Source organism: Phocoena sinus, chromosome 1, assembly GCF_008692025.1.
Source record: "Phocoena sinus isolate mPhoSin1 chromosome 1, mPhoSin1.pri, whole genome shotgun sequence".
Taxonomy (NCBI): domain Eukaryota; kingdom Metazoa; phylum Chordata; class Mammalia; order Artiodactyla; family Phocoenidae; genus Phocoena; species Phocoena sinus.
The window spans coordinates 14,234,122-14,258,981 of NC_045763.1; the positions used below are offsets into that span (position 1 = coordinate 14,234,122).

The 24,860-nt window shown below is 54.7% G+C and overlaps 1 protein-coding gene across 3 annotated transcripts in view; it reads left to right on the plus strand.

Moving 5' to 3' along the window:
• Positions 1-624: 624 nt before the first annotated feature.
• Positions 625-24,860, plus strand: part of PAX7 (paired box 7) — a 99,103-nt gene continuing 74,867 nt past the window's right edge. For 2 of the 3 annotated variants that reach the window (XM_032646601.1, XM_032646616.1), the window contains exons 1-4: positions 625-709; positions 3,217-3,452; positions 4,023-4,152; positions 5,170-5,298. In XM_032646601.1, the coding sequence (XP_032502492.1) occupies positions 625-709; positions 3,217-3,452; positions 4,023-4,152; positions 5,170-5,298 (580 nt within the window). Of the gene's footprint in view, positions 710-3,216; positions 3,453-4,022; positions 4,153-5,163; positions 5,299-24,860 lie in introns of all 3 variants that reach the window. The other variant, XM_032646608.1, reaches the window with a different exon arrangement.

Sequence of the window (24,860 nt, forward strand, 5' to 3'; positions counted from 1 at the left end):
TCCCCAAGTCTTCTGGGGGGTGGGGGTGTGAAAGCTGGTGTTTAAGGGAGTAGCGAGTGTGGTCTGAGAAAGAAGGCGTGGAGAGGAGTGGGAGAGGACAGGGAGGGAGGGGAGCGAAAGCGAGGGAATAAATATATAAATAAATACGAAAAAGAAAACCACTCCGCAGCCTCTCGGCTCAGAAACTTTGGCCCGGAGCGCGAAAGCGCGTCGCTCGCCAGTCCGAGGCTGGGGGCCCTGACTCCGGCCGCGTCCCCCGAGCCCCGCTGCGCGGCGCAGCCTCGTCTCCGGCTCCTGCCCGGCGCATCCGTCCGCAACAACTTCTGGCCCAGCGGAGCGGGCAGAGGAGGCCTTGGGGTTGGTGTGTTTGTTTGTTTGAACTTCGTTGTCGCCACCTTCCCTCCCCCCCCCAACCTCCGCCCCTACCTCACCCCCTCCCCAGCTTCTGGACGCGAGCGACCGCAGCCGGGGGTGGGGGGATGGGGGTAGGGAGTGTTTGCGGAGGGGAGGGGGAAGAGGTTTAAAAAAAAAAAAGAAGGAAAGAAAGAGATCGCAGCAGGGGTAAAGGGAGCGGACGGGAAGCGATTTTCGCCGACTCTGGATTCGTCCCCGGCGTGCGCAAGAATGGCGGCCCTTCCCGGCACCGTACCGAGGATGATGCGGCCGGCTCCCGGGCAGAACTATCCCCGCACGGGATTTCCTCTGGAAGGTAAGAGCGTCTGGACTTGCCTCGCTTCCCTCCTCCGCCAGGACCTCGAGGTCCTTGGAGAGGTGGAGATCTTCACGGGGTGGTGGCGGCGCCAGCGGCAGCAGGGGAGTCCCCTTCCCTTCTGGATCCAAGTCCGGGCGCCGGACCCAGGAAGTTTCTGGGACCGACACTTGTCCGTTTACGCGTGGGTTTCCCCCACCGGCGGCCTCGGCTTCACAGGTCCAGGACTCTGGCCTCTACCCGCGGGGCTGAACTCCGAGTAGATTTCGGCTCCTAGTCAATTTCAAGTCCTAGTGAGTTTTCAACTCTGTACGCTATTTTTAGATACTTTCCACCTAATACTTTCTCGGCTCTCTGCGTTCGCCAGCTACGTGCTTCTACTCTTGTTTTGAATTGTTCTTTTCACCTCTGGGATGGTCTTCCAGCCCCTTCTATTTCGAAATACCAACAATGTGTGATATTTTATGTCTAAACTAGGACTCTGCTTTGGGGTCTGGAAACTAACTTGAAACAATAAATAGTAACGATTTCCCCCCAAAAGTTTCCACTCGGGCTTCTGAACTCCGGAAATCTCTCGGGGGAGACCTCAAGACGGCTAGAGGGCAGGGAAATGTACAGACAAGGGAAAAGTGTTAGTTTTGTAATGTGTCCTCCCTAAATATCCGGCATCCGGGGTGAACCGGCTCCGGGCTCCAGCAAGGGCTGGGAGCGCACCTTTCCTGCGTTTTTGTTCTGTTTTCTTTTTAAACTAATAGAAGGCCTTCAACCTGTCAACTGAGGGATCACTTGGCTTCTGGGGTAGGTAGCCCAGGATGTCAGAAGTGGTTAGAGAGAGGTGCGACTTTTATTTTTTAATTACTCTTCTTATAATTATATGAGCCCCTTGTGCGTGAAGGAGAGAGAAGGCAAGGAGGGGACGGATGGACAGGCAGCCTGAGATCTGGGGAGGCGGGGGGGTCCCTCCAGCAGCTAGACGGCGCGGGTCCCTGAATTAGACAGAGGCGGGGAGAGTGGCTCCGTGATCAAGTGCGCGCGAGCAACCACGCAGGCGGGAGAGCGCACAAGCCCGGGGATTTGCCGTAGCACTCTCCTGTAGCGAATGCAAGTAAAACAGGCGGCCGAGGACGCGCAGCGGATTAGGACAATATTTGCCCACATGACGGAGAATACTGAGGAGAGCCGAGTGCCGGTCGCTAAAGAGGCTCTTGAATATAAAGTTGTGCGCTGGAGAGCTCTCCAGCGCTAATGGCATATCCCGCCACGGAGACCGAGTGACTCGGACTTGGCGACGCACGATTTCTGATTAAATCCGAGGGTGGCTTCAGACACCTACTTTTACGAAGAGGGGTGTGGGGACCGGCAGAGCCAGGGAGGAGGCGGTAGGAACAGCTCAGCAACGGAGCCTCTTCCCGCCTCCTCCCTTCCAATTATACTGTCAGCTCCCTCCACTCGGGCGGCTGTGAAATCGTTCTAATCTGCCAGATCTCCGCAGCCGCCGAGTCCCCAAATTGGGGGGATCGAGGCCGGATTAGTGCACCGGGTGTCCTCCAACCTTCTGGGAGGAAATTGTGTGGACTTTACATTAAAGCTTCCCAGGCGTTCTCCCCTCCCTAGCACACATCAGGCGAGCCTGTCTTCCTGGTTCCCAAAGTCACCCACACCCAGGGACTCTGGCCCATCTGTGCACCAGCCTCTCTGAACCTGCAGGGACAGTTCATGGGTTTTTGAGGCCAAATGAGTATTTGATTAGAAGCTTGCCGACAATGGGGCATGTCCCCAAATCATCCCAAAACGAAATTCAAACTCTCAGAGGGGTTGGAAGGAAGGAGAGTCCCTCAAGGGACAGCCAGGTGCCCCCAGAAGCAGCAGCCAACGGCATTCTGTTGCTGGTCCCTCTGCTGTGCCTTGGCTGTTCAGTTATGGGTAGGACAATTCTGCTGCCCAAGCCAGGGCTGTAACTACTAGTAATCAACCAGCCTCTTCTGGGCCCCAATAAAATGGATCAGACTTGACCACTTAGAGCATGGAACTGACCAGATGGGCCACATCTCACCCATTATCGGCCTCTATAAAAGGCAAGTGGACCTGCCGCCCAAGCTGTGGGTCCAGAGGACCATTGGTCCCAGAGTCCCCAGGCTCCGCCAGTCTCTAGGCTCTGCCCTCTCATCTCTGTCTCTCTCCCTCTCCTTCTCAGAGGCATTCAGATCCCCCAGGTGTGTCCACATTCCCCATAGTGTGGCAGGACTGGGGACACACAGCATCTGTGGGGACTCTTGCAGCCAACCCTGACCCCTCTCTCCATCTCTGCCAGACCTTCCCTTGACTTCATGACAGGTTTCTTCCTGACCTCCGAACTACCACAGCTTCAAACGTGGGGAACTGAGATCTGCTCTCAGGGGTCTTGGGGCTCAAGCAAAACTGGAGTCAAAAGGCCTGTGTACTCAGTGTCTCCTTCCCATCCTCACCCTGTGCCTCTCTTTTCCCTCATCTCCCCCTTCCTTCTCCAGTGTCCACCCCACTTGGCCAAGGCCGGGTCAATCAGCTTGGTGGGGTCTTCATCAACGGGCGACCCCTTCCGAACCACATCCGTCACAAGATAGTAGAGATGGCCCACCATGGCATCCGGCCCTGTGTCATCTCCCGTCAGCTGCGTGTCTCCCATGGCTGCGTCTCCAAGATTCTCTGCCGCTACCAGGAGACCGGGTCCATCCGGCCCGGGGCCATTGGCGGCAGCAAACCCAGAGTGAGTGTCTTTGCTGCAGAGCTGGCAGCCAGCCTTCCCGTGGTTGGGGTATCCTGGCTGTGGCCCCTCTCTCTACCCTGTGTCATCCAGCAGCACCGGGGAGGGGGTCTATATGCTTCCTATGGGAAGGACAGTGGAAGCGGGTCCCTACTCCCAGACATCCTCCATTATTTGAATTTCTCAGGGATGGGGATAACTGATGTCCCGATTGCCTGAGAGGCCAATGAGTCATTCCTGTGCTGTCCCTACATCTTCCCAGACCCCCTATCACCATCCCAGACCAGGGGAAATCTTTCCCCAGTCTTGCCTGGAATAGTGAGGGGGGACCACAGTCCTAATTAGGTTTCTATTTTATTACCTATCACTACCCTATTCCACATCCCCCAATCCCGGCCGCCTTCCTGGGAGCCAGTAACAGGTTTCTTGAAAGGATAAAGCCAATCTCAGAATGGAAGCATGGTGACCAGAGCCACCAGCCTGGCCTGGGGCTCTTGGGAGGTTGATATTAAAAGTATCTCCCTCCCCCTACCCCATCTTTCCACTCCTACTCTCCCACCTCCACCTCTGAAGCAGGTGGCGACTCCGGATGTGGAGAAAAAGATAGAGGAGTACAAGAGGGAAAACCCAGGCATGTTCAGCTGGGAGATCCGAGACCGGCTGCTGAAGGACGGGCACTGTGACCGCAGCACCGTGCCCTCAGGTGAGAAGGCAGCTGAGCCAGCAGAACTTGCCCGGAGTCTGGCCAGGGCTCAGGTCATGTGGGGCTGGAGGTGGGAGAGGAGGGGAGATGACGGATGACAGGGAACTCAGAGAAAAGTGAGAAGGAAAAGAACCAGAGCACAAGAGGGTGAGGGCACAGGAGGGAATCAGAACTGAAAGGAAGATGGGAAGAGGGAAGAAGGAAAGAAAAGAAGTTAGGAAAGAAGGAGAGAGGAGGAGAAGGAAGAAAGAAAGGGAGAAGGACGACGGGAGAGAGGAAGGAAGGGAGGGAGGGAGGGAGAGAGAGAGGAGGAAGGAAGGATGGAAGGAAGGAAGGGAGGGACGGAGGGAGAGAAGGGGGAGGGAAATGCGGAAAAAGTTGTCCTATAAAGTTGTGTGGTAAAGAGAAGTGGCCTAGAGAGATGAGTCCGTCCTAGGAGGATAGATTGTGATCTGCCTGGATATTTTTCTCCAAGTCACCATTTCTATTCTGTTGCTGCCACCAGCCACCAGTGGGTCCCAAATGTGGAGGCCCTGAATCTTGCTGCCTGTGTGGGAGAAAGTGGCCCCAGGTGGCTGTGTGTGTACCTGGGCATTCAAGTGTGCAGGGCTGGGATGCACACCTGAGTGTGGGGACTACAGCATCAGGGGCTGGAGGGGCGCCAGGGAGGTCCTGGGGAGGTGGGTGTGGGTGTGAGTGCATCTAGGGTACGTGACAGCGGAAAGCACAAGTGTGTGCGAGGACGTGATAGGAATGCACTAGGTAGGTTGCTCTGCCACCGCCTTGCGACCGTGTGAGTGCCCCAGGTGTGAGTCTCTATGTGAGTGACTGTACTTGTGCCTCCCAGTAGGTGTAAATGTTCAACGGCGGGGGGTGGGGGGGATGGGTGTGAATCCTCCTGAGTGTATTTAGGGGGGAAATGGGCCCCGCTACTTCTCCCAGGGTCCTAAGGCGGCCCCGCTCCGCGGCCCCAACGACTTATACTCGCTCTTTTGCCTTTGAATTTCTGAGGTTTAGTGAGTTCGATTAGCCGCGTGCTCAGAATCAAGTTCGGGAAGAAGGAGGAGGAAGACGAAGCGGATAAGAAGGAGGACGACGGCGAGAAGAAAGCCAAGCACAGCATCGACGGCATCTTGGGCGACAAAGGTAGGGAGCCGTCCCGGGGCCGGCGACGCCCGAGCCCGCGTCTCCCGCTCACCAGGGTGCGGGCCAGTGGTGGCGCCGCCGCCACCCGGACTGGCGGACAGATCTTTAGCGGGAGGACTCGCAGCCCCCGGAGCAGCCGGGAGCCTCTCGGTGTGTGCGGAGAGCGCCCCCTCGGTGCGCCCCCAGGCCGGGTTGGGTGCGGAGCCCGCGACTCAGTTGCGCGACGGAGCGGGGTCTTGACGGCCTCTGCGCCCCCGGGGAACCCGGCGGCGGGTTAGGGCTCCGGGCGCCGCGGACTGCGCACCCCGTCGAAGACTCCGGGCCGTGTGTCCTCCGGGGCTGGCGTTTTGGCTGCCAGTCTGGGTGTCGGTGTCGATCTATTATTTATAGGGAACTTGGGCAAGGGGGCGGGGGGCGAGGAAAGAGGAACCGGCCCCGCGGCTCCCTAAATGAATTTGTTAAGCAGACCCGCACACGCTCTCTAAACGGTCCCTTGAAACCCCGCCTGACAGTTGACTGACCGCTGCAATCAATAAAAATTAGCGAGGGCCGCGTGGGCCGCCGCCTAATTCTCCGTCCTGTGACGCCGGGGCTGAACCGAGACAGCGCGGAGGTAGCGGGGGAGGGCGCAGAAGGGTGCACTTTTGAGGTGCTTTCCTCTTGGGCACGCGCAGGCGGGGCCAGGAGTTGAGACCGAGTTCTCAGATGCCCAGGGTCGGAGGATCCCAGTGCGGAAGAGAGATTCAGGCTCCACACGCCCTCTCCCCGCTGCTAGCGTGGTTGCCGAACGGGTCTGGAGTGGAGCTCCGCTTTTTCTGGAGATGAACTAGGGAAGGCGTTTATCTTTCAAGCGCCCGCGCGCCCAGGAAAGGGGACTGTGCTTTTGTTTATTGACGGGGTAAGTTTCAAGAGAAGGGAGAGTCCTTCCTGATTACCACTCCCCTCGCAAGTCTCTGAGACTTGGTAAGTGTGCTTCAAGGGAGGACGCGGGTAAAGAAAGAAAAACGGAAGACCCAAAGTCACGTAGACTGACGGGAAAAGAAGCGACGGGAAAAGAAGCTAAGCCTCCAAACACACACGCAGGGAGGCAGCAGGCAGACAGGAAAGGCAGTGGCCACTATAACCTGCAAAAAAAAATGGTGGATTTGGAAAAAGTGGGGGAGTGTTCTGAACCCTGAAACTTGTAAAAGAGCACAGTTTCATTTGAGTTTCCTTCCAGGGGTTTCTCCTCTCCTCGCCTCCCTGGAACTCCTAGCCTAGGTCTCCCTCCAGCTTTCAGTAGTCTCTCCCAACCTTGAAGATGAACTTCACAGACAAAGCCCGCTTCCAAAGACAACTCCCAGCGAGGCCCAGCCCTCACAGGCCTGGTCCGAGGGGGAAGGATGGTGGGGGGTGGGGTACGGGCAGCCCAGTGTGGGAGCAGTCTGGAGCTGGGGAAGAAGCGGGCTATTGACATTCAGGGCCCCAAGTGGAGCCCAGTCCCACTGGGGACAAAAGGGCAGGGAAGAAAGTGAGCGAGCTGTGCCTGGCGCCCCGCTGTGCGGGCCTGCCGAGGGCCTCGGGGCTGCAGCGGGAGGCGGCCTGGGGCTTCCAAGTAAGCCCCTGGCTCGGCGGAGGCAGCCTAGAGCCCGGGGATCCCTGGCGGGGTTGGGGGTGGGGAGGAGACCCACTCCTTATTTCAGTTCACATTGGAAAGGGACTTAGTTGAACTTCTTTTCCTTAGGGTGGGGAGAGAACTTGAATAATCTTTCCCTGCAAAATACAGCGCAGCAGACACAGCTTCTGAGAGGTACCCCAGGAGAACTGAAGGAAGTTTGGTTTTATTTGGAGACACTGTGTGTGTTTGTGTGTGTGTGTGTGTGTGGCAGGGATACCCCAATGTGCTTCCAATTCAGTCTGTAAGGAAACACAATAGATAAATTTCTTCTGAGGAAGAAGGGAAGGGAAGGGAAGGGAAGGGATGCGAAGGGATGCGAAGGGAAGGGAAAGGGTAGCAAGTTCGCTTTGGAAATCCCTTTGGCTCAAAGGAGTCCAGGAGTTTCCCGTGCTGATCTGAGCTTATAAAACCAGCAGAAAGGCAACTTCGCTGGATAGAGGTTTTCCCTGCAGTAGAAGCAGGAACTTCCAAGTCTCCAAGGGTTTAAGGAGGAGGCTGGAGGTTCCAGATGGGAAGGCTGAAAGTACTGGCGCTGAGTCTGGAGAGGAGTTGCAGAAATGAAATGAAAGCGGTGGGCCTGATGTCCAGAAATCCCCGTGGTTTTTGAGTGACAGTGGGCATGTTGGGCCCTGTGATTGGGAGCTGGATGGCGATGTAAGCGCATGTCTCTCGGTGTGGCGGTTTGCCCACGGGCCTTTGGATCGGAGCCGTGGATTCTGTGTGGATATGCAGTAGGATTGTAGATGGATGTGATGGGCAGTATGACAGGGAGGATGAGAGAGGGTTGTCTTTCCATCTGTGGACAAATGGTATCAGCTCCGCATTTGAGTACCTTGGCCAGTGGCTGGCATCCCGGTTAACCACCCAGTTGGAAACTCTCATCTCTCTCCCAGGCCCTGCATGTCAGTTTCATGGCCAAGTTAAAGGTGAAAAGACCTCCCAACCTCCACCCGAGTGGGCCAGATGGGAAGAGGCAGAGATACCCTTGGGCAGAGCAGGGGGAGGGTGCATACCCACAAACTTTGTTTTGGCTTCTTGCTCTTGACAGATGCCTTCTCCGGGGGTTGCCTCTCTCAAGGCGGGGAGCCGCCGAAGAAGGGGTTTAAGAGCTCTCCTCTTTAAGCGCTAAAGAGAGATCCCTCCCTGAGTCCGTTTTTTCCTATCGTCCGCTTGGCATTTAATAATGTTAAGACTTATTAGAGCTGGTAATGAAAACTGGGACTGCTGAATAGGAAACTGTGTTGGAGAGGGGTGTAATAGCTTCCAGGCATGGTAAGAAACTATTTATCCGCAATCAGTCCTCACTCTCAGAGTTTGAAGCACAAACGTTAAGTTGAAGGGTTTTAAAGCGATTAAATTGAGCTTTTATTTCTGTGCACTTTCATCTCTGAACAGCTCACTCCTGCTCCCCTTGGGCTGATATTCATGAGGCTGTTCATATTTTTTTTTTTTTTTTTTGCTCTTATCCTTGTTAAGACTGAGTTATTAGGATTGTTGGTTGTGAGAATTCTCAGACCGCTTTGGATAGGGGCTCCGGCCATGCTCTGCACACCTGGAAAGGTTCCTTGCCCTCATCCACTTGGACTCTCTCCTCCTCACCCCTTCTCCGAGGATCAGGGGAGAGACAGGCAGGGACTCGACTGGTAAAGGATTTGAGGAGGGATGGGGAAAGAAAAAGATCTTCCCAGCCTGAGTCCAGGGAGACTCTTGTGGGAAATCTGATAGGGGTTTGCAAAGAGTCAAACCATTCCTCCGTGGGAGCCGAGGGAGTGAGTGTGAAGAAACAAGGAATAATTTAGAAAAGCAGTAACAACAGTAATAAAGAGTAGAGCACCAATGCCTCTTGCATCTGACAAGGCTCAAGTTTAGGCTGAAACTGACCAGATCAGACCACGTTGGACGTTGGTCTCTAGGGTAGAAGCCCAGCCAGGTCACAGTTAATATGAAATAAGGTGGAAATTCACAAGATTAAAAAGAAGAGTGTGCATTTTCGGGAGGGGTGGAGTGGCGACGTCAAAGTCCACCCGGGAATATGCTGACTTCCCGCTCTGAAAGACCATCTGAGGTGGAGACCAAGGGTGTGCGTGCGTGAAAGGCAGATTTGTATTTCTTTGCATTTTTCCTTAATTTGTTTTTAAAGCAGCAAACTTACAGGTGTGGAGTGAGAAATGACGGAGAAGGATCGGAAAGGAGGGGAGAGCCCGAAGTGTCGGTTTTAGACACTTGTAAAAGGAGGTGGGAAACAATTTAATTTGGCAGAGCTGCGATAGCTGCTAATGCGGTTTTCGGTCGTTTGCTACACTGGAGGAAGCTGTTTTGATTGTGTGTACAAGGACCTGCCAAATTTAATTAGGCTCCGGGGGAGCGAATGAATAGGGGAAGGGGGGCACGGCTCCCCTCAGCCCACACCGTTTTTTCGGCTTCACACCTGGAAGGGGCATTGTTTACTGGCTGGGCGAGAACGGGAGAGGGGAGGGGAGGGGCCTCCAGGGAGAGGGGCCTTGGAAGAGGGAACGAGGGAGGGGTCGAAGATAGTCCATTTATCAAGAAACAATCTGCATTGATTTATACCAACAAGTTCCCTCCTCTGTAAATGTGTGTTTACAGAAAGGTAATTGACACTCCACCAAATCAAAGGATTACCCCGGGTTGGCAATCTAATCAAACAGAGTCCAGGCGGGATTTGAGGCTGTTCAGAGTGGGATCAGCTTCGCATAATGGGGGCTCGGAGGAAGATGGGAGGGTGTCAGGCAATTCCCCGGCTTTAGGCAGAGCTCGGCGGTGGATATTCAGTGAGACCAGAGGGGGAGAGGGAGGGGGGTGAGGGCTCCGCCGCGCCGGGGTGGTGGGGGGATGGGGTGAGCGGAGAGGAGGGGTGCGGGGGTCTGAGGCAGATATCTCGGGGGAGGGGGCTCCGGGCGAGGGGGCGAACCCACACTGGGCTGACAAGACTCCCCCTTTCTTTCCTCCATCCCCCCAACCGAAGAAGAGAGAGAGGGTGGAGGGAGCTGGGACTAACGAAGAACAACAATGAGATAACTATTACAAAGGCGAACACTGGCGCGCGCGCGCTCGCAGCCCCAGAACCCGCGGTAAATAAACAAAGTCGGCAAACTGTTTGCCAGATAAACTCGTGCCTAAATCGAGTGTGACGGGCAAGGAGAGAAGAGACAGAAGGAGATAAGGTTGGAGGGGGAATGAACGAACATAATCTAATAGAAGACATTTAGAAAACAAACTTTAAACAAGGGAGAACAGGCGAGCGGAGGGTAATTATCCGCCCCAGAGAGAGAGGGACGCCTTCGGAGGGCTGCGGGTGGGGTCTCGGAGACCGGAGCCGCGGAGGAGCTGCGCGTTAGGGAGAGGGGATGCCTTTGGGACTCCGCGGGGGACCAGGAGAAGGGTGTCTGGGACGCGCAAAGGAAGGGCTCAGCTCCCAGATTGAGGTTCCCGCGCAGCCCCAGTCTCCCAAATGCGTTTCTAAACAGGGTGGGGTCCCCCGCTGCGAGGGCATGCGGGTTTTCTGTTCACCTCCGGGCACGCACTGCCACACACCGGCTGTTTCCAGGCGTCTAAAAGACTCGTGTGCACGGCACAGCCGTTAAAGGAATTAGATATTTACCAGTTTGAAATAAGCCTGGCTAAGAAGAGAGAAGAGAGAGGGGACATTGAAAAGATGAGGCTGGGGGAAGACTTCAAACGAATTCATCATTTGGAATGGTGGAGGGGAGATTTACCAGACAGTATTGGGAAGTTATTTAGATATTAATAACACATTTTCCTGAGGCGCGACCACGGCAGCCATCTGCGCTGCTCTCGGAGCTATTTGGCTGGGTGAAATATGGGCGTCTCAAATGTTGGGAAGAGATAACGCAATCAGGCTAACCCTGGTCCTAAGACGGCATCGCACGTTAAACCCGGATTAACCTCCCCCCTCCTACCCCCGCGGCCCCCTCCCCTGTCACAGCTTTCCAAATTTTTCAGTGGAATTTACATGGAAGGATTTAAAAGCACATATAACAGTAGCCTTAAAGCAGTATGGTGATTATTTGGGCTTTTTTTTTTTTTTTAAAGAATGTCTTTCTGAAAATGATAGTTGTCACATACTACATTTTATATAAATAATCTATACACATATTTTTTAATATAGGAAAAGAGGACTGAGCAAATGAGATTTCCTTCCAGGCTGCTTCTTTGGAGTTTCTGTTTACCATCATCAGCAAAGTTGATGAGGCTTCCTTCCTAATGGGCACCTAAGGATATAAGAATGAAATGTCCAAGACCCCTCCCTGGCTCTGTCCTGGAAGCGCATAGTCTAAAGCCAGAAAGAACTCACACCACATAATAGACAGTGCCAGGTGAGGGGGAGCCTTCCTGCTACCAAGAAGAACACAGAAGAGACACCCCAAAGGGGAGGTTCTCCAGGGGCTTTGGGGCCTTGAAGGCCACGACTAAGGGGGGGCACATTCCAGGAATTCCAGAAAAATAGCTCGTCTCCCTCTCCCACTCCAGACTAATGAGGTAATTAGGAAACCCAGTTGGGGATGGGAATGAGAGGGACTGGAAGGTTGGGACACCCCCCCCCCAATTTTTGCTGTCGTTGGCCTTTCTTCTCCTTTCCCCCTTCCCCCAACTCTGGCTGGAAGAGGAAAGGTGGAAATGGGGTCAGCGCTTTCTGACCTGCTCTGGAGCGATTGGCCCCGGCTGGGGTCGGGCGGGGGAGGGAGGGAACTTGCCTTCCCAAATCGAATCAAGGCAGAACGGTGACCTAAGGGGGAAACTTCCCCATTAGTAGATAGATCTCTCCAGAACTTCAAACAAAGTGGGGGGAAGGGAGAGGCGAAGCAGGGAGGGAGTCTGGAGAGAGCGCAGGGGGAGCTAGGAGCAAGCAAAGGGGAGGGGCCTGAAGAAGGAAGAGAAGGGGTCGAGGGCAAAGGGGAGGTGAGGGCCAAAGGAAGGGGTATAGGGAAGGGGATGCCAAAGAGGGGTGGGCTGCACTTGGAACTTCAGCCCCGGGGGAGAGGAAAAGCTTCGCGAGCCGCAGCAGCCTCTAGAGGGATGAGGGGAAGTTGTGTGCACCCCAAGTCTCGCTCCAAAGAGGCCCCGAGGGCAGGCCAGGGCGCCTTGGGCCCTCGTGCCCAGCCCTCTATTCGGCAGCTGAGTGAGCGCGGGTTGCCAGGGCCGGAGAGCCCTGCGGGCCTGCTGAGGATGAATTGGTTCGACTTTCTGAGACTGCGGGTCGGCTCGTGAACGTTTCCAAGATTCGGTTGCCCGGGCTCTGGAGTTGTGCTGGGCCCGAGCCCGGGTCGAGGGCAAGGCAGGGATGGGCATAGGCTTGGGAGACCCAGAGCCACAGCGGAGGGACGAGAGAGAGTCAGAAAGGAGGAGAGCTTCAGGAGAGAGAGAGCGCGCGCGCACGAGAAAATTCAGAGAAAGACCCAGTGCGGGACGGGAGAACCTTGCCTAGAGCGTTTGAGGACGCTTAGAAACGCGCCGGGGCCGAGGGAGGCGCAGAGCAGCCGGAAGAAAGACAAAGAGACGCAGAGGCACCGAAAGGCTGGCCTGGGACTGGGAGATCAGGAGAGACCTCGGGACCTAGAGACGGCCGGCGGGAGAGCGCGGGCGGAGAGGGCGAGCGCGCAGAGCCAGGTGGCGGCGGGAGGCGGGCGAGCCGCTGTCGTCCTTTTGATCCTCCGCTGCTTCTCCTTATCAGAAGCGCTTTCGGTGACACCGTCACAAAGGCAGTTCATCATATTACAGCGCGGCCGGACGGCTCGCTGCGATCCCGCCGCTTAATTAGAGGAGAGCCAGTCGGGCCGGCGGGACGGGCGGGAGGCCGACCCCGAGGCGGGGGCCCGGGGTCCGCGCTCCGCGCTCCGACCGGGGTGCTGGAAAGGGGCCGGCCTGTGAGCCTGGCGCCGTCGGAACTAGCGGCGAGAGGGGCGGAGAACCCTTATTCAGAGCGCCGCTAAATCAATATCCCAGTCCGGGTTTCACTGCGGGGAGAGTGAGGCTCACCGCCTTACTCTAAGTTCCCAGGTTGGGGAAGGGGTGGCGCGCAGGCCACCATCCCCACTCCCCAGCTTCGGGACGCTGCAGACTGGAGGGTAAGAGTAAGGTTACAGCACTGCAGGAGCTGACGGCTTCGTGCTGCTCTGGATCCAGTTCCTGGCTGAGTGTTCGATCCCTGCCTCTGATAGCCTGCTCTCCCAATTTCCAGCTGAGCCCAACAGGACGAATCTGGGAGGGGCAAAGTGCACCGCGCTGGGCCCAGGAAGTATACCGTCCGTCCTGCCCCCAACTCACTAACAATGCAATCTTGAACAACTCTCTTAGCCCCTCTGGGTCTCAGTTTCCTTCCATGAAAAACCAGAGAATTGCACTAAGACAAAGATTCTTATCCTTTTGGGGGAACCTGGACCCCTTTGAGAATGGGGTAAAACTTAAGAAATTGGCTATTCACAGAGGTTCATACAGGAGGAATTTTACAGACCGTACAAAGGGGTGTGTGGGCTTCTAGAGGCCACACCCCATTAAGAACTTCACATACACATGTTTTCTGGTTACTCCGGTATCCTTGAGGGAGCATCTGAGTCCAGGAGCAGGAACCCGAGCCCAGGAGGGGGAGATGGATGGTGGGTGGGATGGGGTGGGCTGGGGTGGGCTGGGGGAAGAGGTGAGGCTGAGAGCCTGACCTCTGTCTGGCCCTTGCTGCTTCCTTCTCTTTCCAAAACAGAGGCAGTGAATCCCCCCCTCCCATCCCCATTTGGTTGTTGGAGGGGTTCTTTATGAGGTTGTTATATGCAGAGATAAGCACAAATGCTGTGCTCCCCTTTTGTATGTCTGAAAGAAAGAGATGGAGAGAGAAAAGAAAAGGGAAAAAAGAAGAAAAAAAGAAAGACATTTTCTCCGGGGGTCAATTTCTTCATTCATTCTGTAAAAATACTGTTGAACACACCTACTATGTACCGGGCATTGTGTTAAGTGCCCAGGAATACCTGAGACATCAAGAAGGTCCCTGACCTCGTGGAGTTCTGAGCCAGGTGGTGGAGACAGAAAATAAACAGACTGTGCTTCAGTGCATGTGTTTGTGTGAGTGTCGACCCATTATGTCTCCCTGTGCGCCTGCCTCCTCGCCAGACTACCTGTGTGTGTCTGGGTGTTTGTGAATGCTGGGGAAGGGGAAGATGAAGTGTCTGAGTGTGCGTGTTCGGGTAACTCTCCGGGTGAGCACAACAGCAGGATGTTTGGGGGCCCTTGCTGAGTTTGGCAGGCAGCCTCCAACCTGATCCCGGGAATCTCAGGCGTCAACCAGGGCCTCGAAGCGCCGCGGGTTCCAGCGGGGGGAGGAGGGAGGAGCAGCCCGGCCGCGGGGCTCCGGAGCCTCTGGCCTTCGCTGCGCTCTTTGTCTGACCAAAGATCAAAGAGGCCCCGGGATCGGACAGAAAAGGGGGTGGGGCGTCCGCACGAGAAGTAGCTTGGAAAACCGCCCCCTGAACTTTTCTGGGGTCCTTTCCGTGGGACCCAGACCCGACAGAGCCCCAGACGAGTGGGCGGCCACCTTTCCGCGGGTCCCTCTCCACGGTCGCGCGGGGTGACAGGTGAAGAGGATGTTATGGCTTCGGGTTCGAATTCAGACCGCGGGTCTCTAGGTGACTGAGGAAGGTGAAGAGAGGGCGACATTCCGCCGAGGTTTTGTGGGGTGGACATGTGTTTGCCCGGTGTGTTGTTCATACTTTTGCGTGGAGATGGGATCAAACCTTCCTGTTCCCTGGAAACTTGTCCAGGAAGTCCGCACCGAATTTATCTGTGTAGACAAGAACATCAGATTGAAGCTCGAGTTTCTCTGTAAAGCGACAACTTTGGGGTTGGGAGGGGTCAGGGGGCGTCTTAAGGAACCTTCTGGAACTGTCTCGTTCCCAGTGAAAGGCTGCAGAAGCGCCTCTATCCCCCGGAGTTATAACACGGAGTTGTAACCACGGATACAACTGACAACGCTGGTCCAGCCGCAGGACCAGAACCTGACCCCCGAATTTGCACTAAGTCCCACCCCTGCGCCGCCCCGCCCCGCCCTTGCGATCCTCATCTTTACAGTTTACCTCCACGTCTGGACTTTTTGAGCTCGGATCCACCCTTTGGAGGGTTAAAAAGTACGACAGAAAAAAAGAAATTCCAATGTACGCGTGTGGGAGAAAGGGGCGCAGCTAGGAGAAACCCTCTTCTGCTGCTGCGTTGTCCCCCACCCACCCCGTCCGTACCCCTTCCTCTCCAGCTGCCTGCAAATGCCAAAATTCAAAATCTCTTCTCTCTCCCTCCCATCTTTGGCGGTGGGAGAAGATTCTGAATTATTGCGCCAGCATTTCTGGGATTTACTGGAGGTGTTGAGAGTGAACCCTAAGAAAATAGGCTGTGGGACTTTCTTTAATAAGTGGGGCTAAACTTCCGTCCCTCAGGGGGTCGAATCGTGTTCGGGTTGGACGTTCCTTTCGATGGCCTGTACAGGCAGGCGACAACAAGAGGTTTAGCTGGTGCGCTCAGAGCTGTGCGCTGTGGGCGATTAACGCGATCAATGCCCCTTGGCGTCTCCCCCTAAAAAAACCCCCAAAACAAAAACAAAACCCCCTTTCCCCTTCTGGCTGCGTGGTGGGTTTGAATCCCGGGAGCCCATCTTGTAGTGTGGAGTCTTGCATCAGTGCCGGAGCCTCAGTTTCCCGATCTGATTAGTGGGGATAAGAGCCTCTCCGCACCTCCCAGGGCGGGAGGAAATCAGGACCTGGAGAGGCTCTTTGGAAACTGGTCAGCGGGTCCGAGGAGGGGGAGAGGGAGGCTCCGAGAGTTTCTCCTCCGCCGGGGCCGCCCCCTCCTCTCAACGCCCTCCCGGCACTGTCCCCGCTCGCGCCTCAATGGCCACTTTAGAAATACAAACAACTTTAGAAATAAAGTAACCAAACCCCCGAAAGGGGCTTTGAAGGGGCGAATGCCTGGTGGCGCTTTACTATGGTGTGGGCCGAGGCCCCGGCCTAATCCCGCTTTCATTTTCACCGACGGCCGCGGGGGAAGCGCTCCCGGCCTCCCGGCCCCTCAGGAGGCTGATTAGGCCACAAAGAGCCCCCATTATCCCGAGAAGAAAACCGGGGGGCGGCGCGGGGCGGGGGAGCGGGGGGAGCGGCCCGCCCGCGCCCGGGCTATTGACTTAGTGGATGAAGTCAAGAGCGGGCACGCTGGGAGCCCGGGGCGGGGAGGAGGAGGGGGAGGGGACAGGGACAGGAGGGGGTGGGGTGGGGGCTGGCCCCGCGCGGGAAGGGGCGGGGAGACGGAACAAAACAGGATGCACAAAACCCCACAACAAAACCGAGCCCCGGGCCAGGAGAAGCCAGGCCCCGGTGGGCTGCTGAGCCTCTGCTGGGTCAGCTGCCCGCGGCGGCCCCCGGAGATGGGAGTGTCGCAAAAGAGCCTGGAGTCGCTGGCTTTCTTGGGAGGGGGTGGTGGAGGAAGCGAGAAAGGTGTCTGTGGGAAAGTGCTGCGTGGCTAGGGCGCGCGCCTCTAGCTCTCAGGCCTTGCTTTCCTCCTCCTGAACCCGCGGAGTCGGGTCCAGAGGCCTCCAGAAGTCACCCCCAGCTGCGTGCACCTGCGGGCCTGTGATCAGTGAGGTCTGGTGGGCAGAGGCCACCCCTGTGACATGCTCTAGAGGAGGTACCTGAGTGGGAGGTGGGGAGGGGGAAGAATGAAGGAGGAGGGGAAGTCCTGGAGCCTGAAAGATCGGGGTAACTTTGAGTGAGGTCTCCTGAGAGCCTCAGTGCTCCCATCTGCAAAACTGTCCCATGGATGACAACTTCACAGGGCATTGGGAAGGGTCAACAATATACCTACATAAAACACAGGACCGATTGGGAGACAATAAATATTGCTCTGCAATCCCTTCCACCTCCTCTTCTCCAAGGCCTCTTTCAATCTAGAACCCACCCCTCTATGGCTTCAGAAATAATAGGGGATGGAAATCTATAAGTGATCACCATATCTGGACTGGGGTGGGGCAGCGGGGGGTGAGGGCAGGTGCTCAGCCGGCGCCAATGAATAGCATTCTTCCTTAACGAAAAGAAATCAGCGGGCCCTGTGGGCAGCTCCTCATTCAACAGAGGCCAAGGGAAGAAGGCAGAAACAGAGCCCAACAGACTTGTTAGGTGTGTGGAGGGACTTTCCTCACCTGAGTTCTGCCCCACCCTCACTCCCAGATAAAGGCTGGGCAGCTTTGGCAGGTTGGGAAGGTGGGCACCATGTGCCGATTGAGGACACGGTGGAAGCATCCTCCGGGCGTAAGGGAGGCAGGTGCGGGTATGTGACACAGGCCCCCAAACACCTCCTGTCCCCAGTCATAGCTGCCCCTTTCCCAAATAGGCTAGGTCCAGGCCCTGACCCAAATGACTCGGAAGCGCTTCGAAGGCTGTTCATTCGTTCATCTCAGAAGTATTTATGAAACCCTTCTTTCTGTGAGCCATTCCGGGGATGATACCACCAGAGCCTCAGCTGTGGACTCCTCAAGGCTGAGTGAAGGAGTTAGGACTTATTCCAAGGGCAGTGGGAAGCCAAGGCAGGGAAGCGATGGACTGAGCAGAGAATGTACCGGAAGGTGTGGAGAGACCAGCTAGAAGGTTAATGAGAGAGAGAGATACAGAGGGGATGGAGAGCAAAGGATGAGTGGAGAGATTTTAGAAGAGGGCGGGCAGCCCCAGCCTGGGATGGAGAGGAAGGGAGAGAAGCAGCTGTTTCCAGATTTTTCCACCTGATGCCCAGGTGTACTGAGCCTATGGCTGGCTAGGTCAATTAAAGGGACCTTGGGATTCCTCTCTACGCTGAGATCCCAAAGGGTAAGACAGAGTTGTATAGACCTTAGAGGTCATTTTACAGATTGAAAAGCTGAGGTCCGGAGGGCGTGGCCTGAGTGAGCCCAAAGGAGGAGAAGTAACCCCGGTCTGCCTGCCGGCAGTTGCCCTGGTAAAGGAGAAAAATAAGCTGGTGGAAGTCTTGTCTCTAGGAATTCGAAGGCTTGGGGTGAGGGCGAATACAACCCTTTCCCATCTCTACAGTACGTCCTTCTTTGTGTGTAATATGATACACGCTTTCAAGTTCCATTTCAGAGGGGAAAACTGAGGCACAGAGAAATTAGCCCAAGGAAGAAGGGAGGGGGACGTTCTTCCCTAATAGGGTCTGCAGGACCCTGATGCCTTTACCCTAAGAAGCCCGAAGGGCACAGATCCAGCTGTGCTTCTTGCCCCATCTGAACAATGCAGCCCCCAGCACCCTCCCCATCCTTCAGGAACCCTAGATCCTCAGGCCCCAGGGAGACTATAGCTTAAGTCAGTACCCCCCACTGGGATCTTGAGACTTGACAGATGCTGAAGATTTGGTCCTCTGAGGGTCTATGCATCTTCCTGAGAAGAGTCCTTTTAGCAGCCCCAAGGAAAAGTAACCACAGTATCTTGACTAGGGTTAGAATTCAGATGCTCCCATGAAGAGGCCCTGGCTTCAACACTTAACTGCTGTGTAACTCTGGACACAATTTCTCTGGTCTTTGCTCTGTTGTCTGAACAAAGGCAAGATGCAATCAGCCTAGTGGTCTTCAAACTGTGTTCCATGGAGCCTTGGGGTTCCAAACAAGAGCTTCAGGGGTGATGCGGCCCATGAGGATCCTTCAGGCTCTGGTGCTCTGGGCATGACTGCGTTGGAGGGAAAGAAGTCAAAACCAGCGTTGTTTCCCATTGATAGAGGAAACTCTGGTGAGACAGGGCTTTGTCCTAGGGAGGAGCTGAGACTACTATCCTCAGCTACTCCGGAGGGGAGGAGGGACAAGCTCTGTTTATGCCTGGAATCAGAGCCCCGGGGCTGTGGTTATTGGTCTTCAGAGATAAGCTGATATTGCTTATCTGGTGACAAATGGTTCCCCTCCTCTTCCATTGCCCTGATTAGAGAACTTTCTCTCCTGGCTGGGAGGTCTCTCTGGGAAAACAGGCAGAGCTGGGCTGGTCTCCAGACAGTAGGGTTTACCTCTTAAGGCCCTGACCAACTTGCTGCTGGGCCAGGGGGAGGCAGTTACCCTCTCTGTGCTTGATTGGGGTACTGGTGGTGTGGCTGGGTTGCAGCATCATCTTGGCTTGGTCCTGGAAGGAGGATTCAATGCAGGGTGGGGGGGATGGAAAGACCCGTGAGCCAGGAGGGCAGAAGGGTGTGCCCCAGAGTCACCCAGGTGTTTTTGCCAAGGCTACGCACCTGGGCACTTTCTTGATTTGGGACATCTGAGGGAAGTGGCTTTTGGGTAAGCTGCCCAGCTACCCCACCTGAGAGCCACTGGTCTAGTGCAACGCCCTGTTTGTAGATGGAGAAATTGAGGCCCAGAGAAGGGAAGAGAATTATTCCTTGTTGCACAGCAAATCGAGAACAGAGTCAGAACAGGGACCCAATCTCCACACTGTTAGACCAGGCACCATGAATGGAACATCTTCCAAAGTCTCTGGGTCCCTCACCTTTTATTAGTGTCACCTGCCCCTATTGAGGGTGTAATCTGCCAGGGCACCATGCTAGGAACCATGGGGCTGACAGGGAAAGCCCCCTACCTGTCCTGGTGTCCCCAACTCCTGCCCACACCATAGGGATGGCCTTCAGACACGCACTTTCATCTCAGCTCTGGGCCCTCAGCCCTTACATCCAAAGGGAGCCGCTGCTGGGCCACAAAAGGAACACTGGACATGGAATCAGTGAGACCCAGGCACTGCCTCCCTGCGGTGTCCCCTGAGCAAGTTACTTCACATCTTTGAGCCTTAGTTTTCCCATCCATCCAATGGACGTTAAAAATTACAGAAGGAGTGAAGGAGTTAAAACACAGAAAAGATGGCTGGCACATAGGGAGAATGTGATTAAAATGAGATAAAAGACCTGAAAGTAATTTGTGTGCGATAGGGGATCCAAAAAGTTTGCTGAGGGTTTCCCAAGCCAAACACACGTTGTTTTATCAGGGGCTCTAAAATATATATGCATATATTTTTTCATATGAATTTGAAAGATATATTATAAACGTAATATATACTTACAAAATTTCAAATCAGAAAAAAAGTATATAAAATAAAAACTGAGAATCCTCTCCTTCTCCAGAGATAATCTTGTTGAGATTGGGGGTATAGCTGTCTCATATATATATATATCTAGATTATATCAGTATCCATCTCTCCATCCATCTAGATACAGATACATATTTAAAGGAAAGTGGCATCGTGTCAACTTAACCCTGGCACTATAGAGGCCTCAGGGGTGACCATGAAGCCCCAGAATTGAATTCTCAGTCGTGGGTATGTGTACGTGTGTATGCATTTCCCTAGGGAGGAATCCTCAGTTTTCCTGGGTCTCTTAGGGCTCAGGGTCCTCAAAAGGTTAAGCATCCCGAGTTAGGAGATTTGCAGGTGTCTGTCCTCTCTGAGATGGGGCAGGCAGAAGTCCCCCCTCCCCCCAGGCCCCTCAGTGCCTCCCCCTCCCCTTCATGCACCTGCCTGGGCTTCCGGCCTTCTCTGCTTCAAAGCAGCAGGCTGGGCTTTACCTGACTCACCTCGGAGAAAAGCAGCCTGGCTTGAAAGGGGGAAGTGGCATTTCAGGCACTTAATTAGACCCAGGACAAGAATGGAGGCTGGCTCTCGGGTCAGGCCAGGGGGGATTGTTGGGGGATTAACACCCAGGTAAACCCATCAAGGCTCACCGGGCCCTTGGCAGCAAGCAGCAGAAAGGCTGGGCCAGCAGCCTGGAATCACATTCCCCCGGGGGTGGGGGTGGGGGCGGGGAGGAGAAGGAGGGCCCCTCCACCTGCAACCTCCACCATCCTCCTTCCCCTCCCCCACCACCAGTGCCCCAGGAGAGTGGAGCTGGAACTACCACTTTATTCCTACAGTGATGTACTGAGCACCCACTATGTGCCAGGCATTGTTCCATGGGCTGGGAGAACAGCCTGGAACGCACAAGGCCCTGGTTTCCCGGGGCTGGCACCTGGGGGAAGGGAGGCAATGAGCGTGTCCTCAAGTAAGGAAATACTTTCAGAAGGTGGACAAGGGTTTGAAGAAGATAAAGCAGAGTGCTAATAGAAAGTGGCTGAACAGGGAAGTGATGGTAGGTGGGTTATCAGGGAGGCCTGCCTGGAGGAGGTGATATTTGACCTGAGACCTGGATGGCAGGAAAGAGGCAGCCATTTATTGAGTATCTACTTAGGAGAATAGCCCACCGGGAGCTGACTGTGGGTCAGGTATTGGGTTAAGCCCTTTACAGGAATGAATGCATGAAATCCTCCCAAGAGCACCTTGAAGGAGGGATTATTAAGATGCTCATTTATAGATACAGAAATTGAGGCACGAGGAGGTGCTCAGCTCTTTGGGCACAAACAGGCAGGGATGTCTCATTGGAAGATTGGATGCCTGTGCTCTCAGCCCGTCCACCTCTTGACACTGTGTCAGGTGTCTCATCTCACCTAACCCCTGGCTCTGCGCCGTGGGTATTTGTTATCCCAATTTTGCAGTTGAAAGCAGAGCTCAGAGAGGTTTGCTCAATTCCCTAGAGTCACACAGCCAGCAAATGGCAGAGACGGAAATAGAATCCGGGCACCACAAACTCTTCCTGCCATGATGCACCAACTTTTCTCAGGCATCTGACTTTGGAATGCCCTCCACTGACATACAGGGTCCTGTGTCCCTGGGGAGTGGCTTCCCCTGTCTCTAGAGCAAAGGGCTTGCCATTAACAGAAGATTCAGCAAGAAGAGGGCTTGATGATTTTTTTTTAATGGGGTACCGTGCCCACATTTCTGATTTGCATTTGGGATTATGAACTGAGAAATCCCCAGTGGCCTTGGGAGTGTGTTGGAAGGTAAATGTTGGGATTGCTGTTAAGGGAGTGTTTTTTCTTGTGTGTATTTTGTACTGTGTACAATGTGTACTGTGTACTGTGTTTACATGGTTGCTGATGGATCGTATTTTGGGAGTCAGGGCAGTGGTAGGGTGGGTCCTGGTTAGACTGGGTGGGGGGCTTTGTCTTGGGTTATTGGTATGTGTGAGTATGTCCTTGTGGTATGAAGTGTAAGGACAGAGTGCGAACGTGTTCAGGGCTGTGTGGTTGTGTAGATATGGGTGTGCGTCCGTTGGCACTGTGAGGTGGATGGCCCTGGGTGTTTATGTACTCGTGGGGCTACACCATTTCCAACGTGCGCGGGCGCAGGTCAGTGCGTTTCTCTGTGGTCTAAATGCACTTGCCCCCATTTTACAGACAGCAACCAAGGCTTAGGGAGCCCAAGTCATCTGCCTGAAATCACCTAGCTAGTAAGTGGCTGAGCTAGTAAGTGGCTGAGCCAGGAAGGAAAACCAGGGCCTCCTTGAGTTCCAGCCTCTTTCCTCTGCTCCCCAGGAAGGGTTTAAGTGACAACATAAAGGTTCACATGCCAGCGAGCGTGGATGCTGCCTTCTGTCCCGGGGCCTGGTGGATGGACGTGTGTGCGGTCACATGCGTGTCCCCCTCCTCACTCTGGCGTCTCGGCCTCTGCCCATTCCCTGGGCCCCCAGCCCAGCCCTGTTGCACGCAGGGCTTTTCTTTCCTGGGACTGCAAATACGCCAAAGATTAACGCCCGCAGCTGGCTGTAGCACTGAACAATGGCAAGACCTAGGAAGTGAAGAAATCACCAGAGAGGCACCACAGCCGCTGTCCAGAGAGTCGGTTCACAGCGTCTGCCCACTTGACGTGGAGTGACCCATCCCCCCTCCCTTCCCTCCTCTCCCCGCTCCCCTCCCCCCACCCCACCCCCCACCCTGCCCAGCGCCATGCTCCCAGCTGGAAAGGGAAAACAGTCTGTAAAGAAATTCTCACTGGAAAGAACACTTCTCACAAGTTCACCGCCTTAGACCAGAGATTAGGGGACAGTTAAAGAAGGGGAGGGGCATCCCCTCCCAGAGGGAAATATCCAATAAATAATCACATGTGGGAGAGAGGAAGAGAGAGAGAGAGCTGGATGAGGGCGGGGCGGGGTGGGTCTGGAATCCCAGCTGGACGCTGTGACCCAGCCTGGGATGTGTCAGCTCCAACTCTGTTCTCCTTAACGGACGACAAAACACAGTATAATAAAGCAAAACCAACGCACAGGGATGCAAAGCCTTTCTCCTTCCTGAATCTCCACTCACCCACTTCTTCTTGGCGAGCAATGAGGGTGACAGATGACCCCTGAGAATTTTAGGAGCTACTGAGGCTAGTGGAGGGGAAAAAAAAAAACATTGGACAGGCTGGAGGTTAGCCTGTGCTAATTTGCAAGGCTGTGATAATTCGAGATGAACAGATCATGGTCATTTCTAGCTGGGATGCAGCTCTGGAAAACAAACTTGGGATGGTGGAGGACTTACTGTGTGCTGGGGGCAATAGTCCCCTTTAGGCCCACGACGCTGAGAACATCACAGGCTTTATTAAGCCCATTTTACAGATGAGGGAACTGAGGGTCAGAGAGGTAAAGTCACTTGCCCAAGATCAGATCTAGAAAAAGAGGCAGAAGGAATTTGGATCCCGGCCTCTCTGGCTTTGGGTCCAGGACTCAGGTCAGCGCCCCCCGTGGCTCAGGAGGGGCGAATCAAAGGGAGAACTAATCTCGCTTTGCACGTGACTACCATGACACAGTGACATCAGAAGCACATATGTATTCCTTTCCTTTTGGCATAATTATGATTTAATTTTAACTCTGCTCTTTCGTCTGCAGCTGGTCAGGTTTGTGCAAGCTCCTTCCCAATTCATCTCCACACCACAAAAAATGAAACAATACTATTTTAAAGGACGATGAAAGTCCCTTCTAGCAGCCAGAAGCCGGTCTCCCTGGATTCCGGTTTGCGCGGTCAGACACAAGGGCTGCGCCCTGTCCCAGCCCATGACCGCGAAGCTTAGAAATGCAGGTGGCGCGTCCCCTCGTCAGATGAAGCCACTTAATTACCACGCAATCAATATGCAAACAAGTGCCAAACTGGGTTTGAATCACATTTCACGTTGGGGACGCAGTGCGGGAGGAGAGTCCAGCAGAAGGGGGGCCCACCAGGGTGGGCTGGCAGGGAGGGGGGCTGCGGGATGAAGACGTGGGCTTTGACTGGGACCCAGGCACCCGTGGACCGCTCCGAGGCCCCCGGAGCCCCCAGTGTCTGGCATGGGGCCCTGCTCCCATTGAGGGGGCCGGGGTCCATGGCTCAAGGCTGCAGTCGGCGGGAGGGTTTCCAGGCCTGTCAGCTGAAGTCTGGCGGCCTCCACTAATTCATTTGACTCGGAAATCTCAGTTTGACCAGGTCCCCCCTCCCCTCTTTAAAACAAACTCATTAAACTTGTCAACACTCATTAGGCCTGTAAAACGTTGAACTAGAGCCACTGGGGAGACTTGGAGGGTTTGTGTGTACGTGTGTGTGTGTGTGTGTGTGTGTGTGTGTCTGGGAGCCTCCACTGCAAAGCTGAACCAGGACCTGGGAGACCCACTCCCAGGCTTGTTGGGGTGGAAGTCACATTCGTTTGTTCATCTGCTTCCCTCCTCCTGCGTTTGCCTTTCATCGAAAGCAGAGCAGCATAGGGACCGAGGCGGAGGCCCAGAGTCAGAACAGACTTGAGTTCGAATCTGCCTTTGCCCATCTGGCTGTCTGACAGTTCCTTCTCCTCTGTGCCTCAGTCACCCCATCTGTATTATGGGTGATATCATAATAGGACCCATATCACTGGGCTCCTGGGAAAACAGTGTCCATAAAGTCTTATGACGATGTCCGGCACATTTTAAAAGCACAACTTCTGTGGCTATTACAACTATTAATAATACCTTAAAATGTGAGAGGCAGCTTAGTTTAGAACTTGAAAACATGGATTTGATAAGACTTGAGTTT